Consider the following 19922-nt stretch of genomic DNA (forward strand, 5'->3'; position numbering starts at 1 on the left):
TGTATGCGTCTCTCTGTGTGTCCCTTTATTCCTATATATATGGAGTTCTGTGTCAGCCATGTCCAAATATGGAGTGTTGTGAGGTCAGAACAGGCGAGCTCCATATATGGACCGTGGGCACGGGGCCCGGTCCAGAGCCCCTGGCAGAGGCCCTTTTTGGGGGCGGTTCTGGACAACCGCGGGTCCGACCGACTCGACGACACCTGCAGGCACTGCACCCTGTGGTGGTGTGGAACGCGTGTGTCGAATTTGAAGTTGGCGGGGCGAACGGTTCCCGAGTTTTTTATTACAGGATTACAGACGTACAGACGTACACACACAGAGACTTGGTCAGACATTTATATTTAGATGATGCATGGTCGTGACGTTCACACGCACGCACGCACGCACGCGCTCGCACACGCACACACACACACACACACACACCGGTCAGAGACCAGTCGCAGGTGGACCACAATGACCACCACCCCAGCCACCCACCCCAGGCTGAGTCTGCCTGGTTCCTAAGGCGCCAAACCTCCAGGCAGACTCTGTTAGTCATGTCCACCCAGAGACAGAGGAGGAGACGCTTACAGCAGGGCAGAGGTGACAATAAAGAAGGCAGAAAGCAGGAAGACAGGAACTGGAAGAAGATCACATAAATCAGTTTGGTTTAGATGGGGGGGGGAAAGAGAGATAAACATGAGGTTTAGGAAAGTAAGAAAGGGGGTGGGGGAATGAAAAAGTAATAGAACAGAGAAGAAGAGGCGGGATGGAGTTGGAGGGGTTTTATATATAATGTTCTAAATAGAGATGGGGGACAGAAACTGATTGTTGAGGTTGTTGGGAAGCCTAAGTGGCTTGCAGGGCCATCAGACAGACAGCAAATCAGCACCACCTGTTTCAGTAACTACGATGACCTAATGCTGTGAGCCAATTTGCTGTTGTTGGTGGTTATAGGGTCGGGTGGGGGGGTCGATGAGAATTTGCGAGAGCAGGGCAACAACACAGACATATTATACAGTATTGAACAGGATATAAAAAAAAGGATAGCGTTCATAGCTAAATCAGTAGACTGTTCATTTGACTTTAAAATGGGTCAAATTCAATCGGCACTGAGGCCTTACTGTGTAGGTCAGGGTAAAGCAGTATAGAGCAGTGTGGTACAGGAGTACCTGTTCAGGGTTGTATTTGGAAAGAATGCCCTCTCCGTGAAACTCCTCCAGTACATCCTTGAGCTTCTTTGTGGAGTCTGAGGAGGGAAAAGAGATCAAAGGATCAAACACCCTCCTTATGATGAAAGGAATGTTTCTGAGAATTACACTGGGATTCTTAACCACCCAGAGTCATGTATTGGGATCCTCCAGGATCCACACATCTTACAGGACAGGATATAGAAATAGCTGAAGACAGGAATGGGTTATCAAATGTAAAAAGAAATGCGGTCCTGCAAAATCTCACAATAAACTGGATGCAGTGCACCTGAAGCATGCCACAGTGTGAGGGGGTTGAGTGCTGTTGCCGCATTGAATAGCACAGCGTCACGGAATCCTGCAATCAAACTTAGTTGAATAGAAAATCAAAGCGGGAGATTACAAAGCATTTATATTATGGCAAAATGCAGAGGACAATTTGGAAACATTGCTACTACATTGTCACGGGTAGGCAGCGCAGCAATATGCATCTATTCATTAATCTTAACCCAATCAGTAAGCCAAGCATGTCGCTGTCCATGGTGCTGTAATGGCTTTCTCTCATTCTGTGCTTCTGTAATGGCTTTGGGTGCCAATGGAAACTAGGTTGGCGAAGGGTGTGTAGAGCCCAGGATCACATTAGATAATTGACACAGGGGTGAAAAATGGGTTACAAAATCGTGGGATAAAACTTATAAAAAAAAGAAAAAAGACCAGCCAGTTTCAGCAATCATGTTAGTTGTCATAATCAGCTGGGTGGGGCACCCTGTTAGATAACCTAATTGTATTAATGCTCAGCAGCTTTTAAATCTTTCATGTTTTTCCCCCCCTTCATTAGATATTCAGAATGACTCAGGACCTCTGATGACAGGAACAAAACAAGGCCAGTGTTTGTTTGCGATGGATTATTCATCTTTTACAGGAAGAGCAAAGCCAAAGAGGTATAGGCCGCCGATCTGCATGGGCTGCTAAAAGCCATGATATGACGGAGCAAAGAGGGTCTTAAGTAGTTATACAGCTTTATAATGGACAGCAACCTTTCACCCCTTTGGCATATATACACAATCCCTTTATGGACCAGTAACACAGATTCACAGGCATATACAAACACGCATGGACGCACACAGTGTCCGACACTGATCTGTTTATTCCGTAGTGATAAACTGTACAATGCGTGTATTCTTTTACACGTCCCTGAATGGAATGAAACAATGCAGTGCGAGCCCGACTGTAATTTTGCTACACATTCTCACAAATAGTAGCTATAGTGACGACTTGGGGAGGAAACGCTATCGTTGTATATCGCTACAAATAACTTCCAAAGCGGAGGGTGGAACAGCGAGTCATGAAGCTCACCGTGGTAGACTATAGACATTAGTGCCACGTTCCCACTATTTTGCTCTAAGAAATAAAAATAAGAATTGGCATAACATCAGGTGTATGGAGAAGCAACACCATCAGCTTCCCGGAGAAGGTCAGACTGTACTACTGTACGTGTGTACCGGTAAGTGACTTGTACTCTCCACCCTACTATATGAGTGTGAGAGCTGGACACTCACATCGGACACTGAGCACAGTAGGATACAGTCCTTCGAAAACAAGTGCTACAGAAGGATGCTAGATATATCATATAACACCAGACAAATGATTACGTTGGACCGCTAGTTACCACCCATGCTGGAGTACAGGAAACAGTAAAGCGTTGTAAACTGGCCTGGTATTGTCATGTCACAAGACATACGTCCCTGTCAAAGACCATACAACAGGGGACAGTAGAAGAAAAGCGAATCAGAGAAAATCCTGGATGGACTGGCTGCAGCTCACAAACCCTGCAGAGCAGAAGAATGAGATCGCTGGAGATCCCTGACTGCCATTGATAGGCCATGGGACGAGTGAGTGATTTTGCTCTCATAAAGTAGCGTTTAGCAAGACAATGAATGTCTCATCAGCAGCAGCAACATGGATGTCTTGCACATTGTGGGGTCTCTGTACGGCCCTCTCTAAATAATGCCATGTATTGTGACTCTGTGTAATTATGACTCTCTCGCCCTCCCGCAGGCATTCTCCTGGCTCGACGCGGTCTCGGGCGAGACCGAGTAATTAAAGGACAAGGAAGGCTAAAACGGTGATGACACCGTGGATAGGAATCCCCCCCCCCCGTTCTGCCCTTGAACGGTATATGACGGTACTTCCGTGGGGTTTCTCCTAAATTTATCCTGCTGGAATTGAGCTGGCCACCGGCCCCAAGAATCCCAAAAGGAAGAAAAACCTATGTTAATAACTAATCTCTATGTTCACCGCCCGGACCCCCTGGAGAAGAAGAGAGATAGAGACGAATTCTCACCTCCTATTCACCTTTCCTTGTAAACTCACTTCTGAATAAAAACCAGCCTGCGGGCGAACACTGACACTCTGGTCTTGGGTCAAAGTGCGACAACATACACAGACATGTGCACGCACACACAGCCACACACACACACAACCGTGTTGCTAGCTGAATTGTATTTTTGGCAGGCGAAACAGTCGACAAAGCAGTCTAGTGCTGCTAGACTATGTGATATTCTACACCAGTACTGCACATTTATTCAGATGGGGTACTAAAGGTTTACGCAAACATCACACAAATCTTAATTCAGATAAATATCTCAACTTTAATTGACCAACTTCATTACCATAATACCATCAAAGCACTGACAAGACAAGTGAGGAATTGAAGCAACAAATCTAGCCTAAATATGTTCAAAGAAAGAAACCAAATTTACAGCAAAGGAAGGGGAGAGAGAGGGAGAAGCTGAACATGTTTTTTTGTTGGTTATCATCAATAAATGTCACTGAAGGGAATGTGGAGTTAACCAGCCTGGGTTCCAGCTGGCTGAATCGTTCCGTTCCGTGAATCTGAATTGTCACTCGCTACTCAGTCGGCCCAGCAGGCAGCAGACTCGCATTTCATAACGTCAACTGTTATGTAGCCACGTTGTTGCTGATACGTCAGCCAGCGCCACTCTATTCTACTTAAAATCACGCCCGTGTGAAGTGAGTGGTGCAACTCCGTGTGGGGGTGGGGGAGTTCCAGACCCACAGGAACGCCCCCAGGGTGCCGGCCCCGATTCCGGCGAGCCGCCCCGCGTCCGAAACGGTTGAGAAATGACAGTTACCGTGTGGGGGTCCCTCTACTGTACCCTCTACTGCAGTGTTTACCAACCTTTTTTCTCCCAGGGCACACTTTTGGTAGCCTAAAAATCTCGGGCACATCTAGATATACGGTGTGTATACATATATATAAATATACTCATTTGAACTCTGCCGAAGGCATTCAAAATACGTGTGCGCTACCTAAATAATGACCAGAAGTAAGTCCTTGAGAACGGGTTTAGACCAGGATCCCTAATTATGGATATTAACAATACAACTAGCCTATTAATACCTTTTATATTTCATATTGTGAGTTTGTAGAACTGTTCAGTGTTGCCACGTCTAGTCATTATAAACTACTTTGGACTTGTTTATCTGTACATTTCTTAGAATATTGGTGGTCCTTGACCTTGAAAATGTTTGAGAACCACTGCTCTAAAACAACATTGGACAATGATGTTTGACAGTCAGCAATATTGCTGCTTATTCTAGATTTATTTTCTGACTTTTTCGGATTTTCTGTCTTGATCTGGACTGGTTGCTTGTTTCCCTCTCAGTCACGAAATGTGGCAACCCTGGTCAAAGCGGTGTTGTGGTTCCGTATGATAATTTAGCTTAGCACACAACAGCTAGGAGGATGCAGCAGGCTGCTGCCGTCATGTTTAACAGTATTTTGCGCAATTTATGTCCCAGAATTTATGGATATGACTGTTTACTGTCCCTCTCACAGACAGACGTGCACTGTCTCCGCCTCCTCTCTCACGCACATGTGCGCACACACACACACACACATTAACGCAGCACGTTAACGCAGCACGTTAACGCCGATAACGGCCCAGCATTAATATATATATATATATATATATACACACCGTATATCTAGGTGTGCCCCAAGATTTTTAGGCTATGAAAAGTGTTACTTTCGGTCAAATCAGGCGGCACACCTGGACATATCAAACGGCACACTAAAGTGCCGCGGCACACAGGTTGTACTGTACTGTACTGTCACTGTACTGTACTGGCACACCCGAAATCACCATATATACTTATTTAGTTAATATGTGCGTGTGTTTGTGTGTGTGTTAGGTTGTGCACAGGTGGTGAAAAACAACCATGCTGTTTTCGTGCTCAGACGCACCCAGCCACCCACCCACACACATAGCTCCGTAAGGGAGTAGTGCTGCCGTAATTGTTCAAAAATTGGATTTGGATATTCGTTTTAAAAACCCACGTGGATTCGAGCAATTCAACCCATTCGGATTTCGGATTTCAATTTGAGCCATTCGGATTTATTAATAATTATATTTACACCAATACAACCTGAGACATAACATTTAAGATTGCATTGCTGGCGCAACTCTCTCTCCGCGCATTGGTGCTGCTGAAAAGCGAGTTGGAACACAACGCATGCATTCTCCCTTCTCCAGTAAAACTTTTTTTTTCTTAAATGAGCAATCCTACCACACAGCCTTATCAAAACGAGGCACGGAGGCAGTATTAATTCACAGAACGGAACACTGCATTGCTGCTGCTGCTGCCGGACCCGGCACCACATTTCATCCTTACGCAATTTCTTATAATTTCCTGAAGGATAAAGTCGCTTCATGATTCTCCCGTCTGTCCGAAACAACACCGACCTAGTTTCTGATCACTAGATACGCTGTTGACGGAAGATTTCACCATTCTGTGCAGCCTACACTCACTGCGCAAAGAACGTAAAAGGCTCCCGCGGCCCCGCCCGCCCTGTGCTCACTACGCAGGCTGCGCTGCTAGGAAGAGTACGAGGCAGAGCTGATTTATTCTTTAATGTATGCCGGTGTCGGCGTGTCGTGTGGCAAATATAACTAATCTACAAGCTCACAAGTCACAACGCTTACCCATGGCACCGTCTCGCGAAAACTAATAATAATAATAAATAAAAAATATTTTTTATTATTATTTTTAATTCGAACCTTCATTTTATATATTCGGTTATTCATTTTTTTTTTTGATTCGAAAATATATTCGGATATAGAATATTCGTGGGCAGCTCTATAAGGGAGTGGTTGCACCACTCAAAAATAGTGCCGTTCAAGACTCGAGAGTAAAAACGTATAGGGTAAAAGTAGTCCACAGTCAGATTCAGTAGTACAAAAAAACCTACCTTGGACAATAGGAGACTTTCCAGACTGAGTAGCGAGTGACAATTCAGATTCACGGAACGCAGCGATTCAGGCTGGAAACCAGGCTAGGAGTTAACAGCACTAAATAGAAAATCCTGTCCTGCCGTGTGAATACGTATCTACGCCAGCAGTCTACAAGCCCCATCATATTACACACACTGATGTGTATACTGTACCTATATTCTGTTTCTAAATGTACCTTTCCTCCATTTTTCACATTGGGCTAAAATACGCTCAGTGAATAGAATTTGACGCATTATTGTAATAATTGAACAACAATTTTGTAAAAGTACTAAATTAGTAGTACATTTGAGAAATAAACTCACTAGCTTAGTGAGGTAATTTCAGTCAGAAATTCTCAGGAGCCTTATAAGGCAATAGCTATAACCCCTAGGTCGACTAATGTTATCATTCTACACATTGCTATAGTTAACCCATTCTGACCGGGCACCCATTTTGGTGTTGGCATCATGTTATGCTTTAGCTATTAAAAAATAGCAGATCTACAAGCTCATATCGCGCCACCGAGTGGCGCGATACGAGCTTGTAGGTCTGCTATTTTTTTTTTTATCGAAGAACGACTGACATTTTTAGAATCTGATCTCAGGTCAGAATGGGTTAATCAGACCAGTGTGTGTCCAGTGACACTGCCGCTCTTGCCTGTCCTCCGAGATGCAAGGCTACTCCGTGGTGGGAAATAATACAGGCCGTACACGTACAAGAGAATGGCAACACACGACAGTCATTTGTAAATGTATTGTTTGTAGAAGAGGTAAACTAATATTGTTTGTGCCGTTTGCTTTGATTGAATAATTGATTGAACACGTAGGCCTTACGCATACTATGATTTGATTTGGCTGTGTTCTAAGTTAAAGTGTTAGTGTTGATTATCGTGTATTAATCTAAACGAACACTAAACTAATACTATTATACTAATAAAGATCAAGGGAAAAGAGACTTTTTTTTATAGTACAATAATGTTTAAAGTTTACACATGTATACTAGGCATGTGAATCTCGTCTCATCTCACGATTCGATATGCATCTCGATGCACTGCCAGCGATACGATACATTAGAGATACATGGAATCCCCTGGCGATACGATGCGATACGATTCTCCCTCTTCCCGATGCGATGCGATGCGATAACCATTTAGTTCAAATCAATGCGATACGATGCGATTCACCCCTCTACCGATACGATGCGATGGCGATTCATCACAATAGAAAGGATTTATATTAAAGCTCTATTAATTTCCCAAAACATGTAAAAATGCATTACATTTAAATTCAAAGCAATTTATTGTTTTACTGTAGGTTAATATTATAGCTCTGCATCTCAAACAACCCAACTTATAGAATTCTGTAAGTAAACAAAGGGTCTGCTCTCTGCTGGTTATTGTGGAATTGTTAGATTACTAATAATCATAGGATATAGTATAATTATTATATCTCAAAGGTCAATTTGAGGTTTTGAGTATAGAGGGTTCAAGAGATTAAAATGTAATAGCCTATCGTTCATCAATTAATGTTACCAACATATAAATAGAAAAGAAACAAATAAACAAAACAAAAATTACAGGTCACACTTGTAGTGCTGTCAAACAAGTCTATGTCTAGTTTAATCTGCAACAGTTTTATAATATAATTTCCTATGTATAGTGGGGGTCCCTGCTTGATCTCTCACTCTCAGCTAAGTGGTCCTTGGCTTGACCTGAAAAACATTGAAGACCCTGGCCTGCATGTATTATTAACGTTATAAATTGGTAAATTGGTAAAGCTCACAGCGCGTCTCATCCACGCCCCGCTGTGAGCTTGTGGATCTGCAATTTTAGGCGTGCGACACCGTCTTGCAGCATTCACTATCAAGGACCACACCACCAATGGAAACATTTAACCATTTATTGAAATGTAGGGGAGGAAAGCATGGTTATGGTTACGACAGATGGCCCACGACGGGCCAGCGGCGGCGTCGAGGATTAAGCAGAGTTGGGGAAGCCTCGGGGATCCGGCATGCTCCCGAGGCACGCCAGACCCCCTTTAGGGATCTGTTAGGAGGTGTTAGAGGGAGTAGGATGAGAATTAGGGTGGGGGGGTGGGATGACGAAAGCGAGAACGGGGGGAGAACCAGGGGTTGGATGGGTTGGTTATATATGGGTGGAGGTGGCTTGATTGGAGGTGGCTGATAGGAGGTGGAGGTAGCTGCATCGGAGGTGTGGTCCTGATCCTGAACTTCAGTTATCTCTAACACCGATTCACTATCAAGGACCACACCACCAATGGAAACATTTAACCATTTATTGAAATGTAGGGGAGGAAAGCATGGTTATGGTTACGACAGATGGCCCACGACGGGCCAGCGGCGGCGTCGAGGATTAAGCAGAGTTGGGGAAGCCTCGGGGATCCGGCATGCTCCCGAGGCACGCCAGACCCCCAAAAGCTTCATTAAGGAGACGGGATGGGGCGGCCTTCGGATCTTGCAGATCTGGTCTGGTGTAACGGAGATAAGCCTGGGAGGACCGGTGGCCCAGGTTTGGATCAGGTGGACGGGGATGCTGTTACGGGATGCGGGGGTGGCTGCGCCGATCCTGAATGATGGCCTGAGTAGTGTGTGGGGGAGATACGGAGGAAGCAAGTATGTTGCGGAGTTGTTGGGTGAAGGGGGATCTGAAGGAGAATAACTCTGGGACTTCTGGTATGGAAGGTAAGTGGAGGGGTTTGGAGGGTTCGGGATCGACTGGTTTCCGGGGAAGAGGACGGGTCAGCTTAGCTTGAGGTTAGGATAGTCTCGAGTGTTTGATGTGGTCGACCTGGGGTTCGACTGACGAAGCGGGGAGCGGTATCCTGAGTGGAGGGTTCGTATGCGTGTGACCGGGAGGTCTGTGGCGAGGGGCGGGCGACGAGGGACTCGTGCGGGTTCCTGGAGGTCGATGGAGATGAGGTTGGATGGTGGGCTGACTCGATTGTTGATGATGTGGATCCGGGAGGAGTGGAGAGACTGGAGAAAGGCGAGGTTTCCAGGTTGAACGTCGGCGCCGGATGCGGTGAACTGGGGTTGGATCAGGGCCTGCATGGAGAGGCGCGACGTCTGGACTTGGTGTCGGTGAAGGCGTGGAATGACCAGAACGTGAGCGACGTGGGGGAGGAACTGATGGGAACCTGGGTGCCGGATGGGATGGCACGATAAACGGAGTGGGGGCGGCCTGTGACGACGATATTGACGACGGTTGTGTTGTCCGAGTGGATTGGGGTTGATTGGTGGGACCATTCGTGGCTCCTGCAGCTCCGGGGTTCGTCCGGCGGCAGACCATCTGGTGCTGTAGAGACCCCCAAAATCGGCATAAGGAGCGGCTTCTGTGGACGGGTTAATGTCTTGCGGTTGCAGGTAGGTGAGGTGATCTTCGTGGAAGGAGATGCCGTTCCGGTGGGCGAAGAGGCGGAGCCGGAGTTGAGCCTTGTGATGACAATGGCGAAGTTAGGTTGGCACGGGGAGAGAAGGCGTTTGGCGTGGCTGGGGTAGATGAGGGTTTGGGGCGGGGGAAACGGGTCCGAATGAGCATAGGACCTCCGCTTGGGCTGATTGAGGGATGCCAGATGGTGAAGGATCCGATGAATGTGGGACGAAGCTGTTCGAGGGACGACCTGGAGGTGACGGTTACAGGTGGGCGAGCGGCATCGGATGCTTGGGAAATAACCTGGAGGTGATGGGTCCAGGTGGCCTTGGAGTGTGGTGTCGGATGCTTGGGGCGTAGCCTGTAGGCGTCGGGTCCCGATGAGCATCTGGTGGGACCTGCTTAAGGAGATAGCTGAGGTGATGGGTCCGGGTGATCCTGGGAGGGGGGAAGGCACGCTGCACGGAGGAAGAGAGGAGTGTTGTGCTGAGGGGGACGACGCTGACCCGGAGGACTCTTCTCTCTGTCTTTCTCTCTCTTTTTTTTTTTTTTTTTCTTTTTCCTTTTGAGGCACGCTGTGCCAAGGGGGATGGCCCGGGGGAGGGGGGCGACACTGACCCGGGAGGAGGGAGGCACGCTGTGCCGAGGGGTACGGCGCTAGCCTGGAGGAGAGAGGCGCGCTGTGCCGAGGAGACGACGCTGGCTGGGAGGGGAGGCACGCTGTGCCGAGGAGACGATGCTGGCTGGGAGGGGAGGCACGCTGTGCCGAGGGAGACGACGCTGGCTGGGAGGAGAGGCACGCTGTGCCGAGGAGACGATGCTGGCTGGGAGGAGAGGCACGCTGTGCCGAGGGAGACGATGCTGGCTGGGGGGAGAGGCACGCTGAGCCGAAGGAGACGACGTTGGCTTTTCCTTTCTTTCTTTTTTGTTTTCCTCTTCTTTTTTCTTTCTCTTCGTTCCTTTTCTTCTTGGTTGGGGGGAGAGGCACGCTGTGCCGAGGAGACGACGCTGGCTGGGGGTAGAGGCACGCTGTGCCGAGGAGCCGACACTGGCTGGGGGTAGAGGCATGCTGTGCCGAGGAGACGACACTGGCTGGGGGTAGAGGCACGCTGTGCCGAGGAGACGACACTGCCTGGGAGGACGGGCACGCTGTTCCGAGGGAGACGACACTGGCTGGGAGGACGGGCACGCTGTGCCGAGGAGACGACACTGGCTGGGGGTAGAGGCACGCTGTGCCGAGGAGACAACGCTGGTTGGGAGGAGAGGCACGCTGTGCCGAGGAGACGACGCTGGCCCGGGGGAGGGCACGCTGTGCCGAGGAGACAACGCTGATTGGGAGGAGAGGCGCGCTGTGCCGAGGAGACGACACTGGCTGGGGGGAGAGGCACGCTGTGCCGAGGAGACAACGCTGATTGGGAGGAGAGGCGCGCTGTGCCGAGGAGACGACACTGGCTGGGGGTAGAGGCACGCTGTGCCGAGGAGACAACGCTGGTTGGGAGGAGAGGCACGCTGTGCCGAGGAGACGACACTGGCTGGGGGTAGAGGCACGCTGTGCCGAGGAGACGACGCTGGTTGGGAGGAGAGGCACGCTGTGCCGAGGAGACGACACTGGTTGGGTGGGTTGAGGCACGCTGTGCCGAGGAGACGACGCTGGCTGGGAGGAGGGAGACGGCGCTGTGCCAGGGGGGGAGGAACTCTGGCCGAGGGCTGAGATGAACGGCAGGGGGTAGTGGCATCTCGGTGCCTGACTTCCCGTGCTGTGGACTGCTTCTGTAGACTGGGATGGACGGCAAGGGGGTAGTGGCATCTCGGTGCCTGGGATGAGGACGAGGGGTGCTGGCATCTCGGTGCCTGGGACGAGGACGAGGGTGGTGGCATCTCGGTGCCTGAGATGAGGACGAGGGTGGTGGCATCTCTGTGCATGAGAGGACGAGGGGTGGTGGCATCTCTGTGCCTGAGATGAGGACGAGGGGTGGTGGCATCTCTGTGCCTGAGATGAGGACGAGGGGTGGTGGCATCTCTGTGCCTGAGATGAGGACGAGGGGTGGTGGCATCTCGGTGCCTGAGAGGACGAGGGGTGGTGGCATCTCGGTGCCTGGGAGGACGAGGGGTGGTGGCATCTCGGTGCCTGGGAGGACGAGGGGTGGTGGCATCTCGGTGCCTGATATGAGGACGAGGGGTGGTGGCATCTCGGTGCCTGATATGAGGACGAGGGGTGGTGGCATCTCGGTGCCTGATATGAGGACGAGGGGTGGTGGCGTCTCGGTGCCTGAGATGAGGACGAGGGGTACTGGCGTCTCGGTGCCTGAGATGAGGACGAGGGGTACTGGCGTCTCGGTGCCTGAGATGAGGACGAGGGGTACTGGCGTCTCGGTGCCTGAGATGAGGACGAGGGGTGCTGGCGTCTCGGTGCCTGGCTCCCCGTACTGTAGCGAACTGCCTGTGTAGACTGGGATGGGGGCAGGGGGCGCCGGCATCTCGGTGCCGGCGACCCTCACCAGGGCTGATGGCTGTCTGCGGCCTCTGTGGGCAGTAGGGGGCGCCGGCGTCTCGGTGCCGGCAGTCTCTGCTGAGGCTGGCTGGTGTCGGCCTCTGTGGTCAATAGGGGCACCGGAATCTTGGTGCCGGTGAACCCTGCTGGGGCTGGCTGATGTCGGTCTCGGCGGACGGTAGGGGGCGCTGGCGTCTCGGTGCCGGCGGCCCTTGTTGGGGCTGGCTGACGTCTGTGGCCTCTGCGGGCAGTAGAGGGCGCCGCGTCTCGGTGCCGGCCGTCTCTGCTGAGGCTGACTGATGTTGCCTTCTGTGAACGGTAGGGGGCGCCGGAATCTCGGTGCCGGCGGTCCCTGCTGGGCTGGCTGATGTCTGTGGCCTCTGTGGTCAATAGGGGGCGCCGGCATCTCGGTGCCGGCCGTCTCTGCTGAGGCTGGCTGATGACGGCCTCTGCGGACAGTAGGGGGCGCCGGCATCTCGGTGCCCGACTGTGATACCTGCAAAACAGGAATGGGCTCGGGGGGAAGAAGAGGGTATTACGTACTGTCACCGGAAATGGAGGCCTGACAGTTCCCTTCGACGATATTTGGCGATGATGGTGAAAGAAAAACGGGTCTTTAGTAGAAACTTGAGTTAAGCCTGAACCCCGACCGCTGCAGCTGCGGGGGGTGCTGGAGATCCGGTGCCGATGACACCACCATTTATGTGTTTGCTTTTAATTACGTTTAATTGATTTTATTTTAATTGATTTAGTTTATTTTAATTTGAGGTGCAAGTCGAGCACATAACGTGGGCCGAACGAATCCCTGTTGGGCGAATGAGTGTGAAGTGCAACGACCGTTTGATGAATTGGTTGAATTCTGCAAGCTGTTAATAAATATTTCGATCAATCAATAAATGCAGCTTTTACGAGCTTTCCCTGTGCTGGGTGAACTGTCCCTTTAACGGGGGCGTGTACATCGCGACGTGCAATTGTAGTTTTTTCGTGGGATGGTGGGAATGACGCCCGGAAGAGCGGGACTACGGCCGCGACCAAGTGAAGTGAAAGAAACTTAACTTCTAAGTGAAATCGAATCCCTCGTCTTTCTCTTAAGTGTTAGTCTCACTGACAGCTGTTTGATGGTGCTGCGCTCGTTGCATGTTCCTGTGTTGCCTTGTGATGATTGGGGGGATTATCTGGGATCTAGTACTTCGGTCTGATATGCAACATGAGTGTGGGATGTTGCTGTGTTGTTGTTACTATGCTCTGAGTTTGAAAGTAAAGAAGAGTTGTTTTAACCTGTGTCATGGTCCGCTGAATCACAAGACAATAGTTACGATAACAATCGCTGGCGCGCGATCCGCGGTGAATGGGGACAGCTGCGTGCTGACGGCCGATCAATCAATCAAACCAACGAACGAATGGCGAAGCGAACCATACGAGGGGAATATACGATCATACGAACCGTGCGAGGAGTAAGGACTGTTTGGAGCGCCGACGTTGGAACGACCGTGGCAGATGACGGGAAAGGGGAGAACGAATTCCTTCCATGGATGTATCTATGCCTGGCCTGGGAGCTACGACTGATGGGTAGAAAGGAGGAACCCGGCTTAAGGTGAGATGAATGAGCCGCCGGCTGAGTAGTTGTATATCGCTGCACTGTCGTGTATTTCTGTTGTTGAGTTGGCGTTGCCGTTGCGTGTTCTCGCGACGAAAGCGAGAACGGGGGGAGAACCAGGGGTTGGATGGGTTGGTTATATATGGGTGGAGGTGGCTTGATTGGAGGTGGCTGATAGGAGGTGGAGGTAGCTGCATCGGAGGTGTGGTCCTGATCCTGAACTTCAGTTATCTCTAACACCGAGAATATAAATAAGGCTTCTATCCCAGAGAACAGCAGGGGAAAGCTGGACAGTGGAAAGTTGTAAACGACTTTAAACGCAAGCAGTACTACTACACCCTGCTGTGGCGTTGTTGTTGCAGAAGCTTTCTTTAATTACAAATTGATGATGATCGCAACGCAGATTTGCGTCAGATAATCAGCAAGCACAGCTGTGGAGTATGGATCAGATTCATTACGAGCAGTCCAGCACGCAGCGCTACAGTGAAAAGTCAACTGATCGACGGACAAAGCTACTCGGACAGCTATTTTATAAAGCTAAAGAGTAAAGGTGGTGCTTCTTGTTTAATGCGTGGGGCTCACTTCTGTTAGTCGCAGGTGCTCTTTATAGTCTGAGTCTGTTTGTTGTCTCAACATGTCTACTCTTCACCGTCGTATGGTAGCTTCTGTTCACTGACTGTGTGCGCTGTGAGAGACCTTTTTTTTCTGATGGTACGTTCAATGCGCCTCGTAAACACAGGATAGGGTGAAATTTACCATGAAAAAACGGTGCAACCACGGATTTTACCGATGCAAGCACTCCGCGAACGATGCATCGAGATTTCACCCGTCAATTTTACCGATACACAGTGAATGAACCGATTCACTTGCATTGCGCACGTCATAATCGATGAATCGATATGTATCGATTATTTTCCACATGCCTAATGTATACAAATAAACAGGCCAACGGCATAAACAATATTAGTTTATCTCTTCTACAAAAATAAAAGTTGCTGTTGCGCGTGCCAAGCTGTCATTCTCTTGTAGCCATTATATATCGTACTTGACTTGTATTATTTATTTATTTCCCACCACGGAGTAACCTCGCGCAGCAGACTATCCAGCATGTATCTTCCACCTCGGAGACACCGGCTGTGTCGGTAGGCCAATCAGAGGCAGCCGGGGCGTTACAATGTCTATGCTCGAACGTAGAAAGAATAGACGCGTCATGGATGGCTTTCAGTCGACTAAAGATTTTTTTCTTTGCGAAAGCCCTAGTCTGCTGTCTTGCTGATGTGTGTTAACAATAGCCTATTTAGTTTAAGAAATGTTTTCTCTCTTTCTCTCATTTCACTCTTTGTTCACCCTCTGTGCATATTCATGTGCCTTTGCATTTGCCTTTGCAGAGAGAGAGAGAGAGAGAGAGAGAGAGAGAGAGAGAGAGAGAGAGTGTGTGTGTGTGTGTGTGTGTGTGTGTGTGTGTGTGTGTGTGTGTGTGTGTGTGTGTGTGTGTGTGTGTGTGTGTGTGTGTGTGTGTGTGTGTGTGTGTGTGTGTGTGTGTGTGTGTGTGTGTGTGTGTGTGTGTGTGTGTGTGTGTGTGCGTGCGTGCGTGTGTGTGTGCACTGTGCATGTATGTACACCCATCCATTCACACCTGCGCTTGGCTGAATAGCTTGTGTAAGAGTAAAATCCTGTATTCACAGTCCACAATGAACACACTATAGGCCTGAAGACAGATGCTCTTTTGCCTAACAAATATTGATCGCCAGGGAGCAAAACGACAGCGCAAGAGGCTCATCCATCTAGTCACTGAGGCCCCTTTTTCCACCGGGAACCGGTTCAGTTTTTAGTCCATGAGCCAGACCTCCAAACTATACATATATTAAATAGTTTATAGGATCAATATAAGTAAATGAATATATGATAAATAAAACTGGTTCCCAATTGGTGGAAAAGGGGTCAAAGTGTAAGATTTGCATTTACAATGCAACAACAGGAAAGAAATACTGCGGTATACAGCACTGAGTCCCATGGCAAATAGGAGTGTTTGTTTATCTTTGTGCTAATATAGTTTGCATGTACTGTAAGACTTTGCTTAGTCCCTTTAAAGCTTCAACTGCTCTGTTAATAGATCATGTGAAGGCCATCATGTGGATGGGCCAGTTAGTGGCGTGCATGAGTCGCGATGCTCCTTGTGAGTCGCGAGTAGGACCCGGATTTGAATCTTAACCATCTACAATATAAATAAAAAGCTAAATGTGCCTTTTAAAAATGAAAGAAACAGTGCGTGATACGCAAACCGCATTGCATGAAAGAGCTTCATACATTAAGGGTTATGAATATGAGCCATATAATGTCAGTATGCACATATAGAAATGCATGATGTGCACAAAAGCACACAGACACAAATGTCACAAGTCCAACACAATGCATATCTTGTATTCTTTGGTTAGCAACACTGTATGATGAAGGACAAATTAGGCTTATCCCTGTTGATCTCATCCACATCCACAATAACAAAAATAACCACTTAAAGGGGGGGAAGCAGGGACATTTCCTTTTAAAAAGTATTATGCATATTTTCTCAAAGACCGTCTAGTTAAAAAAACGTCTTTGAAAAAATAAGACTTCGGCACAGTTGCAGTTATAAGCACCTTATAAACACCTTCCAAAGCATAGCTAGAGGATAGCCACTAGAGAGCGCAATTTCGATGACGTCGATGAGAGACTGTGAACATGCAGGCTCATCTTTTCCATGGATTATTCACAGAATGGATACAGTTCAAACGACGGTACAGGTCAATACAAAAACTGCTATGAGGATAATGGTTGGATGTCACATCAATAAACAGTCATTTAACTTTGGGAGTGTAAGCTCGGACCACTTTTCACCTCGAAACACCAAAGCGAACTAGAAACACAAACTTGACGGCTTGACCAATCACACACCACCCAAATAAATTAAATACAGAACATTAGACATTAAATGTTAACGAGGGAAGATAATGCTACTGTACTATGATGTCGTTTCTGCTTTTTTTCAAGCAGCAGACACATTGTGCCGCCCTCGACCATTGCAAAATCAGAGTCACTGCAGTGCTGCACAGGGTGTAAAAGTTTTTCTTTCAATAACTCTCATTCCATTAAAAAAATTAATCACACCCGTGTGAAGTAAGTGTTGCAACTTCATGTGGGCGTCCCCGGGGGGTCCTCGAAACTTACAGACCCACAGGAACGCACCCAGGGTGCCGGCCCGGTTCCGGCAAGCCGCCCCGCGTCCGAAGCGCGTCCCGTGTGGGGTCCCCAGGGGGTCCCTCTACTGTACTGTACTGTCACTGTAATGTACTGTCACACCCGAAATCATCATATATACAGTTAATATGTGTGTGTGTGTGTGTGTGTGTGTGTGTGTGTGTGTGTGTGTGTGTGTGTGTGTGTGTGTGTGTGTGTGTGTGTGTGTGTGTGTGTGTGTGTGTGTGTGTGTGTGTGTGTGTGTGTGTGCGTGCTTGCGTGCGTGCGTGTGTGTGTGTGTGTGTGTTAGGCTGCGCAACAGTAGAGATAGGATCCAACAGGAAGCACGCACATCTCCAGAAGTTCTACAGGTGCTGGTCAAAAATATACGTACAGTGAAAAGGAAGGGATGTCCGCACCCTGTTTCACTGCTCCCAGGGAAATGTCTTTATTAGTACCAATAAAGAAATTTCCCTGGGAGCAGTGAAACAGTGTGCAGACATCCCTTCCTTTAGGCTGCGCAACAGTGACACCTGGTTGTGAAAACCAACCAAGCGCTATTTACGTGCTCGGACACAGCCAGGGACGGACACAGCCAGCCAGCCAGCCACCCACAGACACACAAAGCTGCGTAATGAAGTGGTTGCACCACTTAAAAAGCATATATACTGTATAGCCTATAGTCTACCTGCCCTGTCCACTATTAATCTAATGTAGTGCACTGTTGGTCCAGCCTGACAGAACACACAAATAGACAGAAGGATAGGGAGTAAAAAAAAATGAAACTCCATAAGTCATCTGACTAGTTACACCCAGAGAACATCACTCATCTTGGGCTGGCTGATCAGCCGTGGTCCGCTCCGCTGGCTGGAACAGCACGGAACAGCCTGGTTGCGATGGACACGCCCCCAAGCCAGTACATACAAATGCATGCTCTGTTTTCCTATGCATACGCCTTCCGCCAATCATGATCGAGCGGGGGGGCGGGCCTTGGCGTGCGTGCTGTCGGTCTTGTTACCGGGGCGGACAGGTTTTTTTTCTTCCAAAATCACCCAAATCACTGAATGCACCTTTAAGTTTGCCTAGAAAAGAACGACATGCCCCAAAATAGGGATGCCAGGGTTAATGTGGTTAGGTCTTAGGTTTTTAGGATCATCATTACTCACACTCGCTGTATTTCTGCAGCTGGGAGAACTCCGCTGGGCTCAGACACACCCAACCACACCCGTCCCCCATCATGCCTGCAGCCAGGGGGCCCAGGGGCCGGCCTCCGGGGTCACAGGAGTCTGCTGGAGTGGATGTGCTGCTGCTATAGTGGGCGGCTGGTTATAATTGGATCAGGTGGCGTAATAAAACGGAGGTGAGGAGGTGAGCCGTCATCTCTGCCTCATCACCGGCATACAGAAGGTATATAAAAGTTAAATGAGCACACTCGGCGGGACGGCTGACCGAAATGACAGAATATTCTGAAAAGAACTAACTGTGTGTGGCGTCGGTCGAGTAATAGATGTCGCCGAGTTATCAAGTGACGTGGCCGACTTTCATTTCCTGAATAAGCGGATGACGGAGTTTGGAACGGACAGGGGTTTTGAACCGTGTCCGTGGCTTTCGTCTTTGCGGGGGGGGAACGACAGCCAAAATCGGAGAGGAGTGACACAAAGGTTGATCCGGTCAACCAATGGAAACGGGGGCGAACGGAGTGGGGGAGGGAGGGGCACTTCGAAGTCCAATTGTGTGCGATGTGGATCAATTCCCCACGCCCAGCCAGAGGTGGTGAGGATAATGTCAGTCAGCTGTACTGTATGTCCAGAAGGCAACGTAGTCTGTCACTGTACCAAAGAGCTGCTCCTCTCGCTCTCAGAAGGTTGCACGAGGTCTCTCGGCAGGTCTGCGGCAACAATTATATATTCTGACCTAGAAAGAGAGAGAGAGAGAGAGAGAGAGAGAGAGAGAGAGAGAGAGATAGAGAGGGGAGTAAGACATGAGACATAATTAATGTACTGGTGGGGGGGGGGGGGGGAAACAGCACGAGAAAGAATTAGCCTATACGTTCACTGGTGAGTGATATCTGTGCCCTGGAAATATATTCACGTACAGTATTTATGAAGTCGATCTTCACAAGACAAGTGGATCAATCAATATCACCTCCTAAATCCTTCCGAAGAATGAGACGGAGCCGAGATGATTAGAACGAAAGGAAAGAGGGATGAGGAATGAAGAACGAGATGGGGGGCTGGGATGGCAGCCAAGCTTAAACCCCAAATCAGTTAACCAAGCCTGTCTACAAACGAGGGAGGCAGGCAGGAGAGTAATATGAGGTACATGTATCGAGGCAGAGAAGAATCTATGGCAGAAGAGGATGAAGGCCGATCCAACATCTGAGAAAGAAATGTTGCACTGACTTATGTCTTTAATTGAATGCTAAGTTAATGTGTTGAAACTCATACAACTGACCTAGATGGCATAGATATCTAGCAAAGTGTGCCAGAAGTGAGACAGTTCAGCTTCATTCTGACAAGCTATAAATAATAGCTGACCTGAGGTCAACGGGGTTTCGGGTCTTCCAACATCATACCCCTCACTCAGGCGACCCAGCCGGGGTTGATCAAATCCCGACTTACGTCCCAGTAGCTACCCTTGATCAATCCATCAGGGAATGAGCAAGGCCACACAATCCGTTGCTCCGAAACTATTCCGCCGGCACTGGGAGAACCAAAATCTGGCGCGTGGAAGGACTAGCTCTGTGGGTTGACTCCTGACCGGG

General features: G+C 48.9%; 1 protein-coding gene across 1 annotated transcript in view; it reads right to left on the minus strand.

The window, feature by feature from the left end:
* Nucleotides 1–18670, minus strand: part of dgkg (diacylglycerol kinase, gamma) — a 91526-nt gene extending 72856 nt beyond the window's left edge. The window contains 2 exon segments of the mRNA XM_083776960.1: nt 1155–1231; nt 18325–18670. Coding sequence (XP_083633086.1) covers nt 1155–1231; nt 18325–18397 — 150 coding nt within the window. The 5' untranslated portion in view covers nt 18398–18670.
* Between the last annotated feature and the right edge of the window lie 1252 nt (nt 18671–19922).

The sequence above is a fragment of the Protomyctophum parallelum genome (genome assembly GCF_964188405.1).
Source record: "Protomyctophum parallelum genome assembly, chromosome: 11".
Taxonomy (NCBI): Eukaryota; Metazoa; Chordata; class Actinopteri; order Myctophiformes; family Myctophidae; genus Protomyctophum; species Protomyctophum parallelum.